Source organism: Euleptes europaea, chromosome 20 (genome assembly GCF_029931775.1).
Source record: "Euleptes europaea isolate rEulEur1 chromosome 20, rEulEur1.hap1, whole genome shotgun sequence".
NCBI classification, from domain to species: Eukaryota; Metazoa; Chordata; class Lepidosauria; order Squamata; family Sphaerodactylidae; genus Euleptes; species Euleptes europaea.
This window is the reverse complement of record NC_079331.1, coordinates 25,031,159-25,049,296: the sequence shown is the minus strand read 5'-3', so window position 1 is coordinate 25,049,296 and position 18,138 is coordinate 25,031,159. Positions and strand designations below refer to the sequence as shown.

Here is an 18,138-nt window from a genome sequence, read left to right as displayed (position 1 = left end):
GCAATCCCAAACTGAGTATGTCAGCCTTTGTTTGGGGCAGAAACTTCAATGGGGTGTTTCCACTTGGCCAGTCTGTAAGCCAAAGTGTAAAGGGACCCCATGCCAACAGGGAGGGGGGCAGTTTCCTGGGTAGCAAGTCCCCTTTCAGAAGGAAGACTCCAGCACGAAACTGATGAATTAGAGTTTGTCAGGAAAACTGCCTGTATCTGGCCAGGCTTAAGAAGCTTCATACATTACGTGTGCCCTGGGTGGTCATTCTGCTTGAACACACTTGATGTTCAGGCAGAAATGTCTCTTGCTTGTCTGGCATTGTAACCCACGCTATGTTCAGTTGGCGGAGGGTACTCCGTGCACCTCATGAGGTGGGTTAGAGAGCTGAGTTCCAATCTTCACACTCTGCAAAAAATGTTTGCCAGGTCTCTTAAGGCAAGAAGCCAGGTGGCCTTCTGGACCCTCTGTGGGGTCCCAAGCAAGAAGGACACCCAAGAGCCCCCAGCAAGGTTCCCTTGAGGATCCAGACTGCTCCCTCCCACGGACTGCTCAACGCACTGGCAGAGGGCGGGGTGGGGCTGCAGGATCAGAAGAGAAATCATAGGATACACCCAACAAGATGGGAAGCGGAGGACCCCGGGGTTGGCCAAGAGGGCCCCAGGGCCAGCTTCCGAGTCCCCCAAGCCCACCTGATGCCTTCCACCCCTACAGGGCCCTCCCTCCGCAGAGGCGGTGCTGGAGATACTGACAGTGCCCGTTGCCTCTCCCTGCAGAAACAGCACCAGGACTCCCTGTTCCCCCTTAACTCCGCTGTGGGACACAGGAAGAAGTCGTCTCTCAGGTCCCGAAGGAGCCGTGACCTTCGCCCACCTCCTGGCTGTTTACTCATTTACCCATTAATCCAGGGCTCATAAACCCCGGGAGGTGGTAAATAAAAGCTCTGCGGCACCTTGGCAGCGCCTCTTCCTCTCCGACCCCCTCCAGACGTCCTCAGCCATGGCCAAGGGCTTCTTCATTAGCAAGACTTTGGGCATCGTGGGCATCGCCCTCGGACTGGCGGCCCTGGCCACCATCATTGCTCTTTCCGTTGTCTACTCTCAGCTGAAGCAGCAGACAGACAACGCCGCGCCCAGCCCCTCCACGGCCAGCCCCCCGGGCGCCACCGCCACCAGCACCACCGGCTCCCCTGGTGCCACGACCAGCACCACCGGCATCCCTAGCACTGCTATTGCCAGGACCACCGGCTCCCCTGGCGCCACGACCAGCACTGGCATCCCTGGCGCCACGACCACAGCCGCGCCACGGAACCCCTGGAACGAGCTGCGTCTGCCCAAGACCCTGAAGCCCGAGAACTACACGGTCTCCCTGCAGCCCTTCCTGCGGCCCAACAGCCAGGGCCTCTACGTCTTCCAGGGCAACAGCTCTGTGCGCTTTGTGTGCCTGGAGGCCACCGACCTCATCCTCATCCACAGCAAGAAGCTGAACTACACAGCACAGGGGGGCTTCTACGTCTCCCTGAGAGGGGCCGAGGGGGCCCCCGCCCCCGCCATCCGTGCCACTTGGGAGGAGAAGGCCACAGAATACCTGGTGGTGCAGCTCAACGACTCGCTGCAGGTCAACCAGTCCTATGAGCTCCACAGCATCTTCACCGGGGAGCTGGCCGACGACCTGGCCGGTTTCTACCGCAGCGAATACCAGGAGGACGGGCAAACCAAGTGGGTGATTCTAAGGTTTGGGGAGGAGGGTCTCAGCAGGGTCCTGTGGGGTGGCCACTTGTCCCCTACCTCGCAGGGCCCCTGTTGTGAGGAGGGGAAGGGAAGGTGATTGTGAGCCGGTTTGGTTCTCCCTGAAGTGGCAGAGAAAGTCGGCACGTAAAAGCCAGCTCTTCTTCTTCTCCTCGGTCTGCAAAGAGCTGGGGCAGAACCTGGCAGGTGGGAGGTTAGGAGCGTGGGGAGGGGCGCAGGAGGGAGGAAACACACCCCTGCCCTCCCGGCAGGCTGGCCTCCCCCTCTCACCTGGCAACAGGTGAGCAGCCTCGCCGCTCAGGGCGCCCCCTAGCGGCGCCTCGCGGGTAAAGCACCCGCATAAGGCGGGGGGGCTGCCTACCGCGGCCCTCTCCCCCCTGTCCCGGGGTGGGGGGCGGTTGGGCGGCGCCGGTGGGCGCGCGGCAGGAGGCGGCCGTGGCGGGGCGAGGCGAGGCGAGGCTGTGCGTGCCCAGCCGGCTGACCGGCCCGCGCGCCCTCCTTTCGCCAGGGTGCTGGCCACCACGCAGATGCAGGCGGCCGACGCGCGCAAGGCTTTCCCCTGCTTCGACGAGCCGGCCCTGAAGGCCACCTTCGCCGTGACCCTCCTGCACCCGCCCGACCACGTGGCGCTCGCCAACATGCCGCCGCAGGGTAAGGCGGCCGCGGGGCCGGGGGCGCGGAAGCAGCTGGGGCGGGGGGCTGGAGCGCCACCACGCGCAGGGGTTGCTGCCCCCCCGCTTCCTTCTCCCCCGCATGGGCTGCGATTTTTTCCGCCCCGGTTTGGTAGTCTTTTTTTTAAAGACCCTTTGGACCCAGTCTGGATGGGAAGGGGCACATAGTTGCAGCTCCTGTCCATAGGCACAGCTTGACCTTGCATCGGTTGTCATTTCCCTTCTCTGCGCTCAAAGGGGGAGTTTGTGTTTACAATCCAGGGGTTGCTGCATCATCATCACATTATAACGATCTGTAGCCCTAATGTGCCGGTCTTCTGTAGCCCTTTTCATTGAAGAGTTATAAGGTGAAAGGTGCAGGCAGGACATTTCACCTTATAACTCTGCAATGAAACAATAAAAGCCGAGAACTAGTAACTTTTGTCGTGGGTCACACAATAATATCATGCTATCACGATCTAACAATTCTGGATTTGTTAAAGAAAGGGTGGTGGCCCAGGAGGGAGCCGAGACGAGGACAGCGGAGGGAAAGCTTCCGTGTGCTGCGAATCTCTCTCCATTTGCAAGAGCAACTAGAGCTGCTCAGCGCGTCCTCTCTGTGAGGAAGTGGCCATCGGGAGGAAGCGGAGGGAGAGGGGAAGATGGTGGGCAGGCAGCAAGAGGAGAAGGACTGCTTTTAGCACAATGGTGTCCAACCTTGAATGTAGACAAGGGAGGAAACAGGGTCAGACGAGCAGGCCGGTCGGTTTGGAGGAACTTTCCACTGTTTCCAAGAGGCTCTGGGGATGCTGTGGAATCCTCCGCACTCCAAGACTGGTGGCCCGACACCCCAGCTGGGGAGCAGGGGTGGTGGGTGGTGCTAGACTTGAAAGGGGGTGGGCTCCCTTGCTTCTTAGGTCCTGATCCTGCGGCTGAGGGCAGAGCTTTCGCCTGCCTTTTCATGGCCACTGGATGCTCCTGGAGCCATCAGCAGGTGGGAAACTAGCCCCCTTGCTGCCGTGGAGGGCTTTGGCCCCTGTCATCATGATGTGGGGCAGCCTTGAGGCAGCATGGCAGCAGGGTGGGCAGGTGGGAGGCAGTGCTGTTGAGTGAGGGGCTGGCCTCTCCGTCTCCCTCCAGGCGTTGAAAATGTGACCCTCAATGGTGAACTCTGGACAAAGACAACGTTTCAGCCCACCCTCAAGATGTCCACCTACCTGCTCGCTTTCATCGTGAGCCAGTTCGAGGCAGTGAAGACTAACGAGAGCAGCACCCTGGTGGGTAGGAGAGGGAGTGAGAGGGGGGCCCCACGAGGCCTGGGGAGGGGGCCCCTAGAGGGGTCCCACGGCCAACACACAGAAAACTCCCCCTCGAGCCCCCCCTCCTCCTCTTTCAGATCCAGATTTGGGGTCGACCGAAAGCCATCAGCGAGGGGCAGGGGGCTTACGCGCTCAACGTCACGGGACCCATCCTCAGCTTCTTCGAGCTGCACTACAACACCTCCTACCCCTTGGCCAAGTCAGGTGGGTGAAAAGGCAGGGCTGTGGTGGGAGGGGGGATTGGAGCTCCTTTGGCATCACACCGCCCTAGAAAATCTTGAGGCGCCCCCCCCCCCCAGTATGATCTGGTCTCACTGGTTTGGGCCCCTCCTGAAGGGGGAGCTTTGCCTCCCCATGCTGGCATCTTTGCCACGGGTACTTGGAGTCAGACCTGAACGTCCAGTGGCCGTGCACATGGACTGGTAGGCGCCCTTGCGTGCACACTGGCCCTCTTCTGCCGGCCACGGCACGTGCTCAAGGCCCACGGCAGGGCAAGAGCTCTGGGTCTTGCTGGTGCCAGCCTGGTGGCTCGGAGCAGCTGGTTCAGTCCTGCCGATGCGCCGTCCTCTCCTCCAGACCAGGTTGCCCTGCCGGATTTCAACGCGGGAGCCATGGAGAACTGGGGGCTGGTGACGTACCGGGAGAACGCCCTGCTCTTCGACCCCCTCTACTCCTCCATCGGCAACAAGGAGCGAGTGGTGACTGTCATCGCTCATGAACTAGCCCACCAGGTAGGCTTTGTGCCTCGGCTTGGAACCCGTGCTGGGCCCCTCCAAACAGCGGGGGTGTCCTCTTTTGTCCTGCCTGGCCTTCTGACTCGTCACACACACAAACACACCCTCCGTAGCCTGAGTCAGACCGCCCACTCCTCTGACAGGCCGCAGCTGTCCAGGGTCTCAGGCAGAGGTCTTTTACAGCACCTCCTACCTGGGCCTTTTAGCTGGAGATGCTGATGGGGACTGAAATGGGGACCTTCTGCATGCAAAACATGTCTAAGCCACCCCCCTTCCCCGGAGCTGCCCCTCCGCCTCAGGGCAAGACCTCCACCTCAATTGTCAACTGGCAGCCAGGGAGGCAGGCAGGGCGCTCATCCTGCATCTGCCAGCCATTGTGCCCCAAAGACTATGCGGTGTGTGTGCGGGGAGAGGGGGGAGCTGTTGTGGCCAACTAACCGCCTGCCTCTCCCCAGTGGTTCGGGAACCTGGTGACCCTCCGTTGGTGGAATGACCTCTGGCTGAACGAAGGCTTTGCCTCCTATGTGGAGTACCTGGGAGCAGATGCCGCGGAGCCCACCTGGCATATTGTGAGTGCCCCCGTGAGGTCTGTGAGCCACCCCCCACCATGGGTGGGGGAGCCTGATGCCTGACAGCAGGTGCCAGAGCGGCTCTCGCAGCACGTCCACACTGCAGACGGAAGTGGGTGTGGCTGCTGCCCCTCCCCCAGGGTCCCTGGAAAGAAGCACCCTAAGAAGGCATGTCCTGGAGAGCCCTCCTCTCTTGGCAGAACAGCCATTCCCACAGAACCCCAGCAGGACACTAGTTCAAAACGGGATGTGGTGTGGGCATGTGGCAGGGCCAGGCTGTCTGTGGCCCTGGGGGAAAGGGTGTCCCTTCTCCCTTCTCATCTCAGACCCAGGTTGTGGCTGCCAGGGCAAATGGCTCCCCTGAGGCAGGCCTGGGCAGAGCGTCCAGAGCACGATGCCCCCCCCCCCGGGGCTCCGGCCAGATGCAGCAGGGTGTGTGGAGACCAGGGGTTGGGATGCAGGGCAGCCACGGAGAGCCCAGAGACCCCGGGCCAGTCACCGCTCTCAGGACCCTTGGGAGAAGTCTCGTGAGCACAACAACCCTGCGTTCTTCTGAGGACAGGCAGGGGACACATTATAGAGGCCATTTTGACCTAGGAGGCTCCCTGTCTTTGCAGAAAGACCTGATGGTGACAAACGACGTGTACCGTGTGATGGCCATCGACGCACTGGCTTCCTCGCATCCTCTCTCCTTCCGGGAAGAGGAGATCCAAACGCCAGCCCAGATCAGCGAGGTCTTTGACTCCATTGCCTACAGCAAGGTGAGGCTCAGTTTGTGTGTATGTGTGTGTGTGGGGGATCGCCTGCTCCCCCGTTTGCAGAAACAGAGAAAAAAACCCACTCCCACTCCCCCTCGTCTGCAAGGAGTGCCCTGGGGAGTGTCTGCCTCCCCTCTAGTCCTGCATTGGGGCCACTAAAGCCCGAACTGGCGGACTCCTGTCTGGGCATTGGGCCTGGGGGGGGGGGTCACTGCCCCACCTTTCCTGGCATGACAGTGTGCCAAGTAGGGCGGAGGGCTGGGAGTCCTGCTGCCTGCCCCTCACGCCCCCTCTTTTCACCTGCAGGGGGCATCTGTGCTGCGGATGCTCTCCGAATTTCTTACCGAGGAGCGGTTTAAACGAGGGCTGCAGGTAAGCTCTGCCTGGTGGGGGTGGGGGTGTATCGGGACCTGTTTGGATTCTTTGCTATTGTGTGGGGTGGCAAAGGACAGGAGCAGTGAGATCCTGCCGGCTTTGCCTGCAGGGTGCGAAAGGGTTAGAGTGGGCAAGAGGGTGGGCCCTCATGTGTGCTGGTTTGGGAAGGAGCAGTGCCAGCTGCAGAGAGGAGACAGCCTTGGCACGAGATCCTTCCTCCTTAGGGCTGGGAACATGGAAGGCCCAATGTAAGAGAGGTGGAGGTCGCAGGGCGGCATCCCTTCTGGGGACCCGCTGCAGGATTCCTGACCCTTCTGGGCCCTCCGCAGTATGCAGGTCCAGGGTGGCACATGTGCCTGGCCTGGGGCCCCTGTGGCAGTGCCCCTGCTCCCCTGGGGCACCACTGCGTCCCCCTGGAAGCAAACCACCCCGTGGCTCAGGCAGTCCCTGGGAAGGGCTCTGATGGACGGGCCTCTCCTCTCTCCGCAGTCCTACCTGCACACCTTTGCCTATGGAAACACCGTCTACGACGACCTCTGGACCCACCTGCAGATGGTAGGTCTTCAGGCGCCTCCCCCCAGGAAGAGGCCCTTCCTGACAGACACAGGGGCAGGGGGCTCTTCTCTCCAGTCTCCTTGCAGGAGGGGGGCTGAGAGGTTAAGTCTGCAGCCTGCCCTGGGGGAAGATCAGGGAGGGGAAGCACCGGGGTGGGGTGGGGGGGGTGAAGGCCCCTTCTCCCCCTGTGCCACGGTCTCCGTACAAATCAGGGCCCTGATGCTTGGGGGGTCGACTTCCCCAGGGGAACTGGCAACGGCACCTGCCTGCAGGCCCCAGGGTGGCGTGCCACTCGTTCCGCATGGCATCTCGCTGGGCCCTTGGAATGGGGGGGTTACCCCTGGGGGGCTGCCTTCCCCTCCCTCCCTTTCCAGCTGTCCCTGCCTGTGTCCTTGGCTGCCCAGACTCTTCCCCGCTTGTCACTACTTGTTGGAATGCCCAGCCTCTCCGACCGCCTTCCGTTCTTACATCCTCCTCTGCCAGGAAGCCTCCTCACCCCTGTTCTCCCACCATAGCCCTGTCCAAGAAGGTGTGCCCACCCGTGTCCCTGGGTGCTTCCCTCCCCCACTTCCGCTCTGGTGCCTGCGCTGTGGCTGCTGAGACTGTGAGCCCTGCAGGGCCTGACCTTTTCCAGCTTGTATTACCCTGCCCAGCGCCACTGCAGAGGGGCAGCAGAATAGAAACAATCTCCAGTATCCAGCAGCACCCCAGAGACTAACAAAATTTGCTCCAACAGAAGCTTTTTTGAGTCAGAGCGCTCACTTTGCCAGCTGTGCTGAAGCCCCCCGTCCATTAGACAGAAGTACAATTTCCAAAAGGCTTTTGACAAAGTCCCCCACCAGAGACTGCTAAGCAAACTTCATAGTCATGGGATAAGAGGAGAAGTCCTCTTATGGATTGAGAGCTGGCTGAAAAATAGGAAGCAGAGAGTAGGAATCAATGGTCAGTTCTCCCAATGGCGGGATGTGAGCAGTGGGGTCCCTCAGGGATCTGTGTTGGGACCGGTGCTTTTCAACCTGTTCATCAATGACCTGGAGTTGGGGGTAAACAGCGAGGTGGCCAAGTTTGCAGATGACACCAAATTATTTAGGGTGGTTAAAACAAAATTGGACTGAGAAGAACTGCAAAAGGATCGCTGCAAACTGGAGGAATGGGCATTAAAATGGCAAATGAGATTCAGTGTGAGCAAGTGTAAAGTGATGCATATTAGGGCAAAAAATCCCAACTTCACATATACACTGATGGGATCTATGCTGGCAGCAGCAGACCAAGAAAGGGATCTTGGGGTGGTCGTGGATCGCTCGATGAAGAAGATGTCAACCCAGTGTGCGGCTGCTGTGAAAAAGGCAAATTCCATGCTGGCCATAATTAGACGAGAAATAGAGAATAAAACTGCTGATATCATACTGCTCTTGTACAAATCTATGGTGAGACCACACTTGGAATACTGTGTACAGTTCTGGTCACCACACCTCAAAAAGGATATTGCAGAGCTTGAGAAGGTGCAGAAAAGGGCAACCAAAATGATCAGGGAGCTGGAGCAACTGCCCTATGAGGAGCAGTTAAAACGCTTAGGGCTGTTTAGCCTGGAAAGAAGGCGGTTAAGGGGAGACATGATAGTGGTCTATAAAATTATGCATGGTATGGTGAGAGTGGACAGGGAGAACACGGGGTCATCTGCTGAAGCTGGAGGGTGAGAGATTCAAAACAGATAAAAGGAAGTATTTCTTCATACCACTCATAGTTAAATTGTGGAACTCCCTGCCCCAGGATGTGGTGATGGCTGCCAACTTGGAAGGCTTGAAGAGGGGAGTGGACATGTTCATGGAGGAGAGGGCTATCTATATCCATGTCTACTAGTCAAAATGGATACTAGTCATCATGCATAGCTATTCTCTCCAGGATCAGAGGAGCTGGCCTATTATCTTAGGTGCTGTGGAACACGGGCAGGACAGTTCTGCTGCAATTGTCTTGCTTGTGGGCTTCCTAGAGGCACCTGCTTGGCCTCTGTGTGAACAGACTGCTGGACCTGATGGGTCTGGGTCTCATCCAGCAGGGCCTTTCTGATGTTCTCTGAGGAAGTCCTCTTCTCTCCCTTCAACGTTTCTCCTCTGTCTCCGGCAGGCGGTTGACGAGGACAACTTCTCCCTCCCGGGAACCGTCAAGGAGATCATGGACCGCTGGACCCTGCAGATGGGATTCCCCGTGCTGAGCGTGGACACCCGCAATGGAAACGTCACTCAGAGGCACTTCCTGCTGGACCCCAACACCACCGTTCAGCGACCCTCGGAATTCAAGTAAGTGGGGACCCTGACCCGTCAGGGTGTGCTTTGCACGGGCTTCAGGGAACGGCCAGATCCAGACAAGCTCCACTGGTTATGCGTGGAAAGATCTAGGGTGAGGACATTCTCTTTGGAGGGCCTATGAGCTGCACTGCAGGGCTTTTTCTGGGAGGGCAGCAGCAGCAGCAGCACCTTTTGCTGAGTAATTCAGCTTGCCTCCACCATTCCACATCTTTCTCCCCCCTCCCCCCAGCTACATCTGGATAGTCCCTATCTCCTGGGTGAAGTCAGATAACCAGACAGGAATGTACTGGCTCCAGAACCAATCAGGTACAGCCCTTTGTTTGTTCCCTAAGAGGAAGGTGCTTAGTAGTTCAGATGAGATCTCCCAGGCTAGGAAAGACTCGCCACGGCAGCCCTGCCAGGTAGTCACTTGCTTGAGGCAATCCACAGCACCTTGTAGGGATCCCCAAGTGACCCTGCCTCAGGGGCTTCCTGCCGTGGCACTCAAGGCAGAGGGGGAGGGCTCGTCTCTCTCGGGCACCTGAGCAAAGCTTTCTCCTCAGTCTGCAAGGGGCTGAGCCAAGCTCACGGGCATCGAGCCCTTTCTGTCCTTTGCTCCTGAAATCAGTTTGTATCAGCTGGGACTCGGATTGGGGCTTGGGGGCCGGGGCAGTCAAAGGGGACACAAGAGGGCATATTTAGAGGCACCCCTCTTCCTTTGGACAGAGGCAAACGCCAACTTTATGACTGCTGCTATTCCCGACAAGTGGCTGATCTGCAACATCAATGTGACGGGCTACTTCCGGGTGAACTACGACCAGGAGAACTGGAACAGACTCCTGGGGCAGCTGGAGAACAACCATCAGGTAGGTTGGAGGCAGCAGCCACGCCTCTCCCCCCGCCTCTTTGTCCCCAGTTGGCTCTGGCTGCTTGGGGTCTCAAGGCCACGGGAACAAGCAGGTAGGGCAGGGGGAAGGCAGCCAAAGACTTGCATTCCAGTCTGGAGCTACATCAGCAGGACAGTGGGGACCCCCCCTTCTCTCATCCCCTGCCCCCTCCTTTGCATGCTGCTTCCTGCATCTGGCACAGCCCCCCCTCATTCCCTCACCAAGTCCCCCCCCCAGTTCATCAGAGCAAGCCCTTCTTGAGCCTCTCTGACCTGATCTGGCATCACCTGCCAGAGGACCTCCTCTGCTGGCCTGGCCCTCTGCCCTGAGGCTCAGCTGCTTCACGGAGACTACAGGCCTTCTGGGCAGGGACTCTGCTCAGTCCTGGGACCAGCAGGATGGAGCTGATGTCCAAGGGTCTTGGGGCCAATGGGGAAGTCCCTGGAGAGCCCTTCTCCCTCTCTGCCCCTGCCTCCTCCCCCACTCCTTCCCTGCCCCTCCTGCTCCTGACCAGCAGCTCCGTCTGTTTCCCAGGACATCCCCATTCTCAACCGTGCTCAGCTGATTGATGATGCCTTCAACCTGGCCAGGTAAAGAACTGGGCTTCCCCCACCCCCCGTTTCCACTGAACTGGGGAACTCCAGACTCAGAGGATGAGGCTCCTCTGTAGCTGGGCAGGACCCGTCTACTGCCCAGGGAGCAGACCCTCCCGGGTTCCTCATAGGGAAGGGGGATGCGGGGATAGACTTCAACTGGTAGGGTTGCCAACCTCCAGGGGGTGGCTGGAGATCTCCCAGAATTCCAACTGATCTCCAGGCAACAGAGATGAGTTCACCTGGAGAAAATGGCCCCTTTGGAAGGTAGACTTGATGGCATTATATCCCATTGAAGTCCCTCCCCTCCCCAAACCCCCGCCCTCCTCAGGCTCTAGGTATTTGCCAACCTGGAGCTGGCAGCCCTGCCACCTGGACAGCTGACCCGCTCTTGGCTTGGCCGTTCAGGGCAGGAGAGCCAGCCTGGGACTGGGAGAGGCCCCACGTGAGTGCGGACAGCGGGATTTTCAGCTGCAGACTTGAGTGGCGTCCTGTGCCTGGGCTGGGCTGGGGATGGGAGGGGTGGAGACGCCTTTGGCTTTTCGTGTGTTGTGTGGGGACTTTTAAATCTACACCAGGGTTATTGCTGGCATAAAGCTTCATTGGCGTTAGGGTGTGATGGGTCCCTGTGTGGCCTACGAGGCCGACTAAGTCCTGCTTTGCCCAGTTCTAGAGGAGGATGCCTTGTGGCGGGGGTGGGGGGGGGAGAGGATTTTCCCAGCACAAATCAAGGCATGTCCTCCCTCCTCCATCTCTTAGGGATTTCTGCTTACCATTTGCCCTCCCCTGGTAAGAGCGTCCAGGGCAATGGGGCTGTGCTCTAGCCCCAGTCTGTGGTGGGGAGGGCCCTGTTGCTCAGCTAATTGGCCAGCGGGTGTCAGTGGGCACAGCCCCCCCACTCACCTTGTTCAACTTCTAGGGCAAAGTACATCAGCACAGAACTGGCCTTGAACACGACGCGCTACCTGTTTCAGGAGAGAGACTACCTGCCTTGGGAAACAGCCCTCAGCAACCTGGGCTACTTCAAGCTCATGTTTGATCGCAGCGAGGTCTACGGGCCCATGAAGGTGAGTTCCAGTGCCCCCCCCCGGGACTAGCCGTGGCCCAGTGGGTGAGAGGCCAGGCAGCCTCCACTGCTCTTCTCTGACAGAAGGGGGGCCACAGAGAGAGGGAGGGGGCCACAGTAGTCAAAGCAAGTGTCGGGGGCCAGAGCGCCAGCCTGCATCTTGGGAGGTGCTTGAGTCAAGCTGCCTAAAATTCCACTGCACTTTCCCTTCTCACTGTAGAGGTACATCAGGAAACAGGTGACTCCTCTGTTCCAGTATTTCCAGACCTTCACCTCCAACTGGACCATGGTTCCATCTGGCCTGATGGATCAGTAAGTCTTCCTGGAGCAACCGGGGGAGGAGGGGAAGGGAGGGGGTCTGATTTTGGCCTGAGAGCCCCCTCTTCTGGGGGTGAGGACATGACCCCAAGCGGTGCTTAGAAGCTCCAGGATCGGTCTGCATCCTTTCCTGATGGGATGGTCTTCCTCACACAGGTACAACGAGATTCTCGCCATCAACACAGCCTGCACGTACGGCATCCCTGACTGCCAAGCCCTGGCTTCAGGCCTCTTCAAAACATGGAGAGAAAATTCCAGCAGCAACCCGTAAGTGCTGGCTCAGCCAGGCCCGATACAGGATAGCCCTGCAGGCGGGTTTGAGGGCGGAAGTCCCACTTCGAGCTGTTGGCTTTCTCCCTCCAGATTTTAAGCCACTGGAGTGGGATTGGTGGTGCTGTGGGCAGGGAGAGAGGGGCTTGCCCGATCAAAGCATAAACTTGGGCATCCCAGCCCATCTCCCTGGGCAGAGCCACTAGGAACTCCGCAGAGATCGTACAAGTTGCCCTCCAGAGGAGGGCAACAAAGATGGTGAGGGGTCTGGAGACCAAGGCCTATGAGGAAAGGTTGAAGGAGCTGGGTACGTTTTGTTGGAATGTGTGTAGTTGCATATTCCTGATATTTAGCAGAGTGCCTTAAGCTTAGCAAACAGCGGGAGCTGACTCATGCGTGCGTGTGTGAAAATAAAGAGAGAGCAGTCGTTTGCTCTATTCAAACTAAATACATTTATTGTGGAAATACACTTTCGATAGGAAAGGACATACAGGGTCCCCTATCCTAATCTATCTAGCTAATTCAGATATAAAAGAAGTTACCTGCCTTCCACTCCATCTTTGGAGTGGGAAGGCCTGAGCTCACTAAGAGCCCGGCTCTATGCGACTTGCATCGAAGAAGGGTGAAGGGGAAGAGAGAGAGAAAAGGATATTGTCCCTGACAATATAGCTCTAAACATCAAAGGGCAGGAAATGAGGGGAGAGGTGCAACTGCTAACAACCTCCCATCTATCTATCTGACTATCTGGTCAGTTCCCCGCCCTTTGAGTGTGGAGGCAAGTGACACCGTTAGGGAGAGCCAAATTTCCAACACGTTTAGCCTGAAGAGGAGAAGACTGAGAGGGGATATGATAACCATTTTCAAGTACTTGAAGGGCTGTCATAGAGAGGAGGGTACCAAGTTGTTTTCTGTTGCCCCAGAAGGTCGGACCAGAACCAACGGGTTGAAATTAAATCAAAAGAGTTTCCGTTTAGACATTAGGAAGAATTTTCTAACAGTTAGAGGGATTCCTCGGTGGAACAGGCTTCCTCAGGAGGTGGTGGGCTCTCCTTCTGCAGCTTCTGCCTTGCAGATGAATCATTAATGGTGCAGAACAGACCCAGATATGCAGAGATGGGTCATCCTCAGGGTTGGGGTAGAATAATAGAATCATAGAGCTGAAACGGGCCATGCAGCCCATCTAGTCCAACCCCCTGCTTAATGCAGGATCAGCCTAGAGCATCCCTGACAAGTGTTTGTCCAGCCGCTGCTTAAAGACTGCAAGTGAGGGGGGAGCCTCACCACTTCCCTAGGTAGCTGATTCCACTGTCGAATAACTCTTACTGTAAAAAAATGTTTCCTGTTATCCAGCTGGTCCCTTTCCTCCCGCAATTTAAACCCATTATTGCGAGTCCTATGATCCTCTGCTGCCAACAGGAACAGCTCCCTGCCCTCCTCCAAGTGACAGCCCTTCAAATACTTAAAGAGAGTAATCCTGTCCCCCCCTCAACCTCCTCTTCTCCAGACTAAGCATTCTCAGCTCCCTCAGCCTTCCCTCGTAGGGCTTGGTCTCCAGGCCTCTGATCATCCTCGTCGCTCTCCTCTGCACCCGCTCCATTCTGTCCACATACTTTTTGAAGTGAGGCCTCCAGAACTGCACACAATACTCCAGGTGTGGCCTGACCAATGTTGTGTACAGGAGAACTATGACATCTTGCAATGAGGATGTTATGCCTTTGTTGATGCGCCCCAATATCGCATTAGCCTTTTTTACTGTTGCATCACACTGGCTGCTTATATTTGGCTTACGGTCCACCCATAAGCTAAATTATTTGCTGTGCAGAGTTTGGGCCCCTTGGCATAGAACCTGCATAGAAGCTGGTGATGCTTCATTCTGCCGTGGCCCCAAGACTGCGGAACTCCCTCCCTGGTCCTGTCTTGAGTTTGGGTGGTTAGCTTTGTTTGTTCAGACAGTTACTGTTGTTGATTTCAGTGTGTATGGTGGTCTCTGTGATCTTCTAGCATCTTTGAAGATAGTGAATCAAAGGGTGGGAGATGGGCATATTGCCAGTCCCCACATTTTGTGCTCTTGGCTGACTCCCCTGCCTTGCCTTCCGCCTGCAGGATCCCCCCCAATCTGCGCTCCTCCATCTATTGCAATGCCATCGCCACAGGCGGAGAGGAGGCCTGGGACTTCGGCTGGGAGATGTTCCAGAACGCCACCGTGGTGTCCGAGGCCGACAAACTCCGCGCAGCTCTGGCCTGCAGCCAGGAGCCCTGGATCCTCCAGCGGTGAGGGTTGGCTGAGGACATGCAGAGCTCACAGAGAGCTGTGGATCACCAGAGGACTAGATTCCCCTCTGGCTTGAGTGTCAGGGCCGGGCCCTGGAACTTAGGAAGGCCCATTGCAGAGGAGGTCCGGCCTACTCACCAGCAAGCCGGTTCCTCTTTGGGTCAAAAGTCACCAAATGTTTTCCTAAGAAAACCAAATCACCCACGCAATGTAGGTAGTTCTGCCATCAGCTCTCAGTTCCAAAAGGTTTAGCCTTAACAGGGAGGAGCTGAGAGCAACTCTTCCCCAGCTAGTTCCCAAAAAAGACCGCGCCAGCCCGAGGATTTCTGGAGAGCTCCTCTCTGTTTCTAGTGGGCTGAGGGGTTCATAGAGAGTTGAGAAGTGAGGCAGGACAGGTGCTTAAGGAGGGAGGGTTAGGCGGCCCTTCTTTCAGTGAGGGGAGGGTTGCCAACCTCCAGGTGAGGCCATGAGATTTTCCAGAATTACAACTCAGAGAACGGTTCCCGTAGAGAAAACGGCTGCTTTTGGAGGGTGGACTCTATGGCATTGTACCCCACTGAGGTCCCTGTCCTCCCCAGTCTCCAGGAATTTTCCAATCCAGAGTTGGCAACCCAAGGGGAAGGGAGGACAGGCTTTATGTTTCTGGGAGCTGCTTAATTGTTGTCCAGAGACTCGGGATCTGCAAGTTGCAAAATGGCCTCTGGGTGGGGGGAGCCAGTCATAAAAGGGTGGCTTGTGCAGAAACCCCCACATTTCAGAGCAGCTGTGTGGGGCTTAGGTGGGGCAACCTTTTCCCGGCTGTTTTCTTGAAACCAACACCACCTCCCCCAATTGTAACTTGCCTACAGCGAGGGTGTGTGTGAGCATAAAGGAGTTGGAGGGGGGCTGGTTCAGCTCCTTTCCCCACCCAAGCACGGGTGCCCCTTTCTGCTTGAAAGGGAAGGCTCCGAATTGGTTGGCAGCAGCACAGGAGGAGGGGCGGGGAGAGTGCGTGGGCACTCCTGAGGGACTTCTGCCCACCCTGGCATAGGGTGCCGGCTCAGAGACATTCCCCCTCTCTGGTCACAGGTACCTGAAGTATACCCTAGACCCCTCCAAGATCCGCCGGCAAGATGCCACCTCCACCATCAACAGTATTGCCCGCAACGTGTATGGGCAGAACTTGGTGTGGGACTTTGTGCGTGCCAACTGGAAGATGCTTTTTAGCCAGTGAGTTGTCTGGGGGGGCAGGGGCAGGGGGGGGGCAGGCCCATGCCGATCGCCTGCTTGCTAATGTCCCCTTCCCACCAGGTATGGCGGCGGCTCCTTCTCCTTCTCAAGCCTCATCTCAACTGTGACTCAGAGATTCTCTTCGGAGTTTGAACTCCAGCAGGTAAGGACTGAGCAGAGAGGGCCGGGCCAGGTGTGTGTGTGTGGGGGGGGGGCAGCAATTCTCTGGCCTTCTGCAATCCTTCCAGAAATGATCCCTCACCTTCCTGAGTGTGTGTGGGGGGAAAGCTCAGCATCACCCCTCCTCTGGATCAAGACCGCAAGGCTCTCCAGGGCTTCTGATACCCACCGGGCACTTCCCTTTGCCCCCTTCTTTTTATGACCAAACCACACAGGTGGTGGGATCTCCTGGGGAAAGACTTGGCCCTAGGAAACAGCTGCAGGGGCCCCATCTGGATTGGTGGTGTTGGTGTGTGTGTGTGTGGGGGTGTTTCTCTCTGCAAAATTCCTCCTCCCATCAGCTGCTTAAGTCCAAGTGGGGGGAAAAGAAAGGTTCCACCATTGTGCTTCTCCCCCCCATACCAACTAAGTCCAAAAGCCACTGGGGTGCTCTTTGGAGCAGGGCAGGGCCTTTTCCTCGTGGCCCTCTCCTCTCTCTTTCCTCCTTCTCTGCTTTCTTGATCGGGCCCCAAACCTGGCATCATTTCCCTCCTCCCCAGTTGGCTCCAGGCAGAGAGGCCTTTTGTAACGTACTGAGCAGCCCCCATTCGACTGAGCTGCTACAACATATGAAATGGTAATGTCCCCCCCCCCACACAAACACACCTGCCTTTCTCTCCCACGTGGCAGCTGGAGCAATTCAAGAAGGACAACGCGGACGAGGGGTTCGGCTCTGGAACTCGGGCTGTGGAGCAGGCGCTGGAGAAGACCACGGCCAATATCAAGTGGGTGGCGGAGAACCAGGCGGGGGTGCTGCAGTGGTTTGAGAGGGAGAGCCAGTAGGGCGGAGCTCCCAGGGGCGCTCCCCTTGGACCTCTGCTCCCCCTCGGCCTGCCAAACCAAAGACCCTTCCCCTCTCGTGCCTTTGGCCGGCCCGTGCGCGGCCGCGGCACTTTGCTCACAGAGGCACAGCATTTCTGCTCCCACAATGCACAGGGGCTTTCTTCTCAGCGGCTTTATTAATCGAATGACTATCTCAGGGGTCTGGGGGTGATTGCGAAGGCAAAGACAAGACTCCCCCCCATTGCAATCTCCCATCAAGCATGTTCTGTATATTTTTGTAACCTCATAAATAAAATAACCTCTTGAATTCTACGTCCAGGTTTATTTATTTGTTGACTTCATTTTTCGTCCACTTTTTGTCTGCGACTGGGGAGACTCAAGGCACATCACAGAAAACAGTGCAATGAAACCCAAAATAAAACATTCAAACTGAATGAGTTTGATATTTTAAAATATCATTTTTTAAAAGACATTGTTCCCTTGATAAAAATGCCCTCCTGAACAAGTTCCATTTTGCACGTAAGAGGGTGGGGGATGGGGGGACCCTGGAGCTGGGTGGGAAAAGCAACCCCAGTTCTGTAGAGGAGGAATCTCCCTAAAGGCATCCAGGTGAGAAAGCCACGTCTGGGAGAGGCTGGAAGGGTCCAGGCCTAGATGGAGATTAATTTCTACAAGAAATGGGGTTGGGGGTGGGGGAATCATAGAGTTGGAAGGGACCACCAGGGTAATCTAGTCCAACCCCCTGCACAATGCAGGAAATTTACAACTACCCTCCCCCCACACCCCCAGGGACCCCCACTACATGCCCAGAATATGACCAAGATATGTTCCCTCTCATCATCTGTTTAGGGTGCACATGCTCAGGAGCTCTCTCTTCAGCTTCATTGTTTTCACATCTTCCATGACTGGAGCTCAGGGGCTGCTGGCTCAATGGCAGCTCTGGGCCTGTCTTGATGCCAGCTGTTCTCTCCCCAGCCTCCAGGGGCATCTCACCTGCCAGCGGGCACCAGTGGGCCGTTCCCCCACCCCGTCTGGCCAGGCACACTGAATGCTTTTCCCCACAAGGGGGCAGCAAGTCTCCCAACTGCGGCTCCCTCGACTGACCGTGGGGAACGAAGCAGGGCTCCTGTGCAAATCCAAGGCAGTGCTGCGGTCCCTGGGAAGCGGTGGAGCATGTGCAGACTGCACTTCCCTCCCTGTTGCATGAGCCCCACACCCGGGGTGATGACGGGCTTCGGTTGTGGCGCTCGTTGTTGGAGAACATAATTGCAGGCAGCCCTCCAGGTCGCCCCTGGACACCCCGGCGCCCCTCTCTCCAGGAAGGCTGCTGCCTGAGCTGAGGCGACCAAGGAAGGAAGAATCCTCCCTCAGTTGCCGCAGGTGGGGCTGGCTGGCCTTCTTTACACTGGGGTGGGGGTTTATTGAGATGGGCAGGCTCATGCCAAGGCCCTGATCAGTGGGGCAGAGCAGAGGCAGGCAGCGGAGGCAAAGAAGGTATTGTTGGTGGGGAAATAGTGGTGAGGGGCATGCAACTAGCACA

General features: G+C 57.2%; 1 protein-coding gene across 1 annotated transcript; it reads left to right on the top strand.

The window, feature by feature from the left end:
• Positions 1 to 968: 968 nt before the first annotated feature.
• On the top strand, positions 969 to 16,598 carry ANPEP (alanyl aminopeptidase, membrane). Its single transcript, XM_056866003.1, has 20 exons — positions 969 to 1,706; positions 2,245 to 2,387; positions 3,527 to 3,663; positions 3,783 to 3,909; positions 4,282 to 4,436; positions 4,895 to 5,008; positions 5,626 to 5,769; positions 6,073 to 6,138; positions 6,631 to 6,696; positions 8,821 to 8,993; positions 9,232 to 9,308; positions 9,708 to 9,847; positions 10,403 to 10,458; positions 11,381 to 11,528; positions 11,748 to 11,839; positions 12,002 to 12,112; positions 14,219 to 14,386; positions 15,456 to 15,596; positions 15,678 to 15,759; positions 16,446 to 16,598. Exons 1-20 carry the CDS (start codon positions 988 to 990, stop codon positions 16,596 to 16,598), a joined length of 3,012 nt encoding a protein of 1,003 aa, XP_056721981.1. The 5' UTR covers positions 969 to 987.
• Positions 16,599 to 18,138: the final 1,540 nt, after the last annotated feature.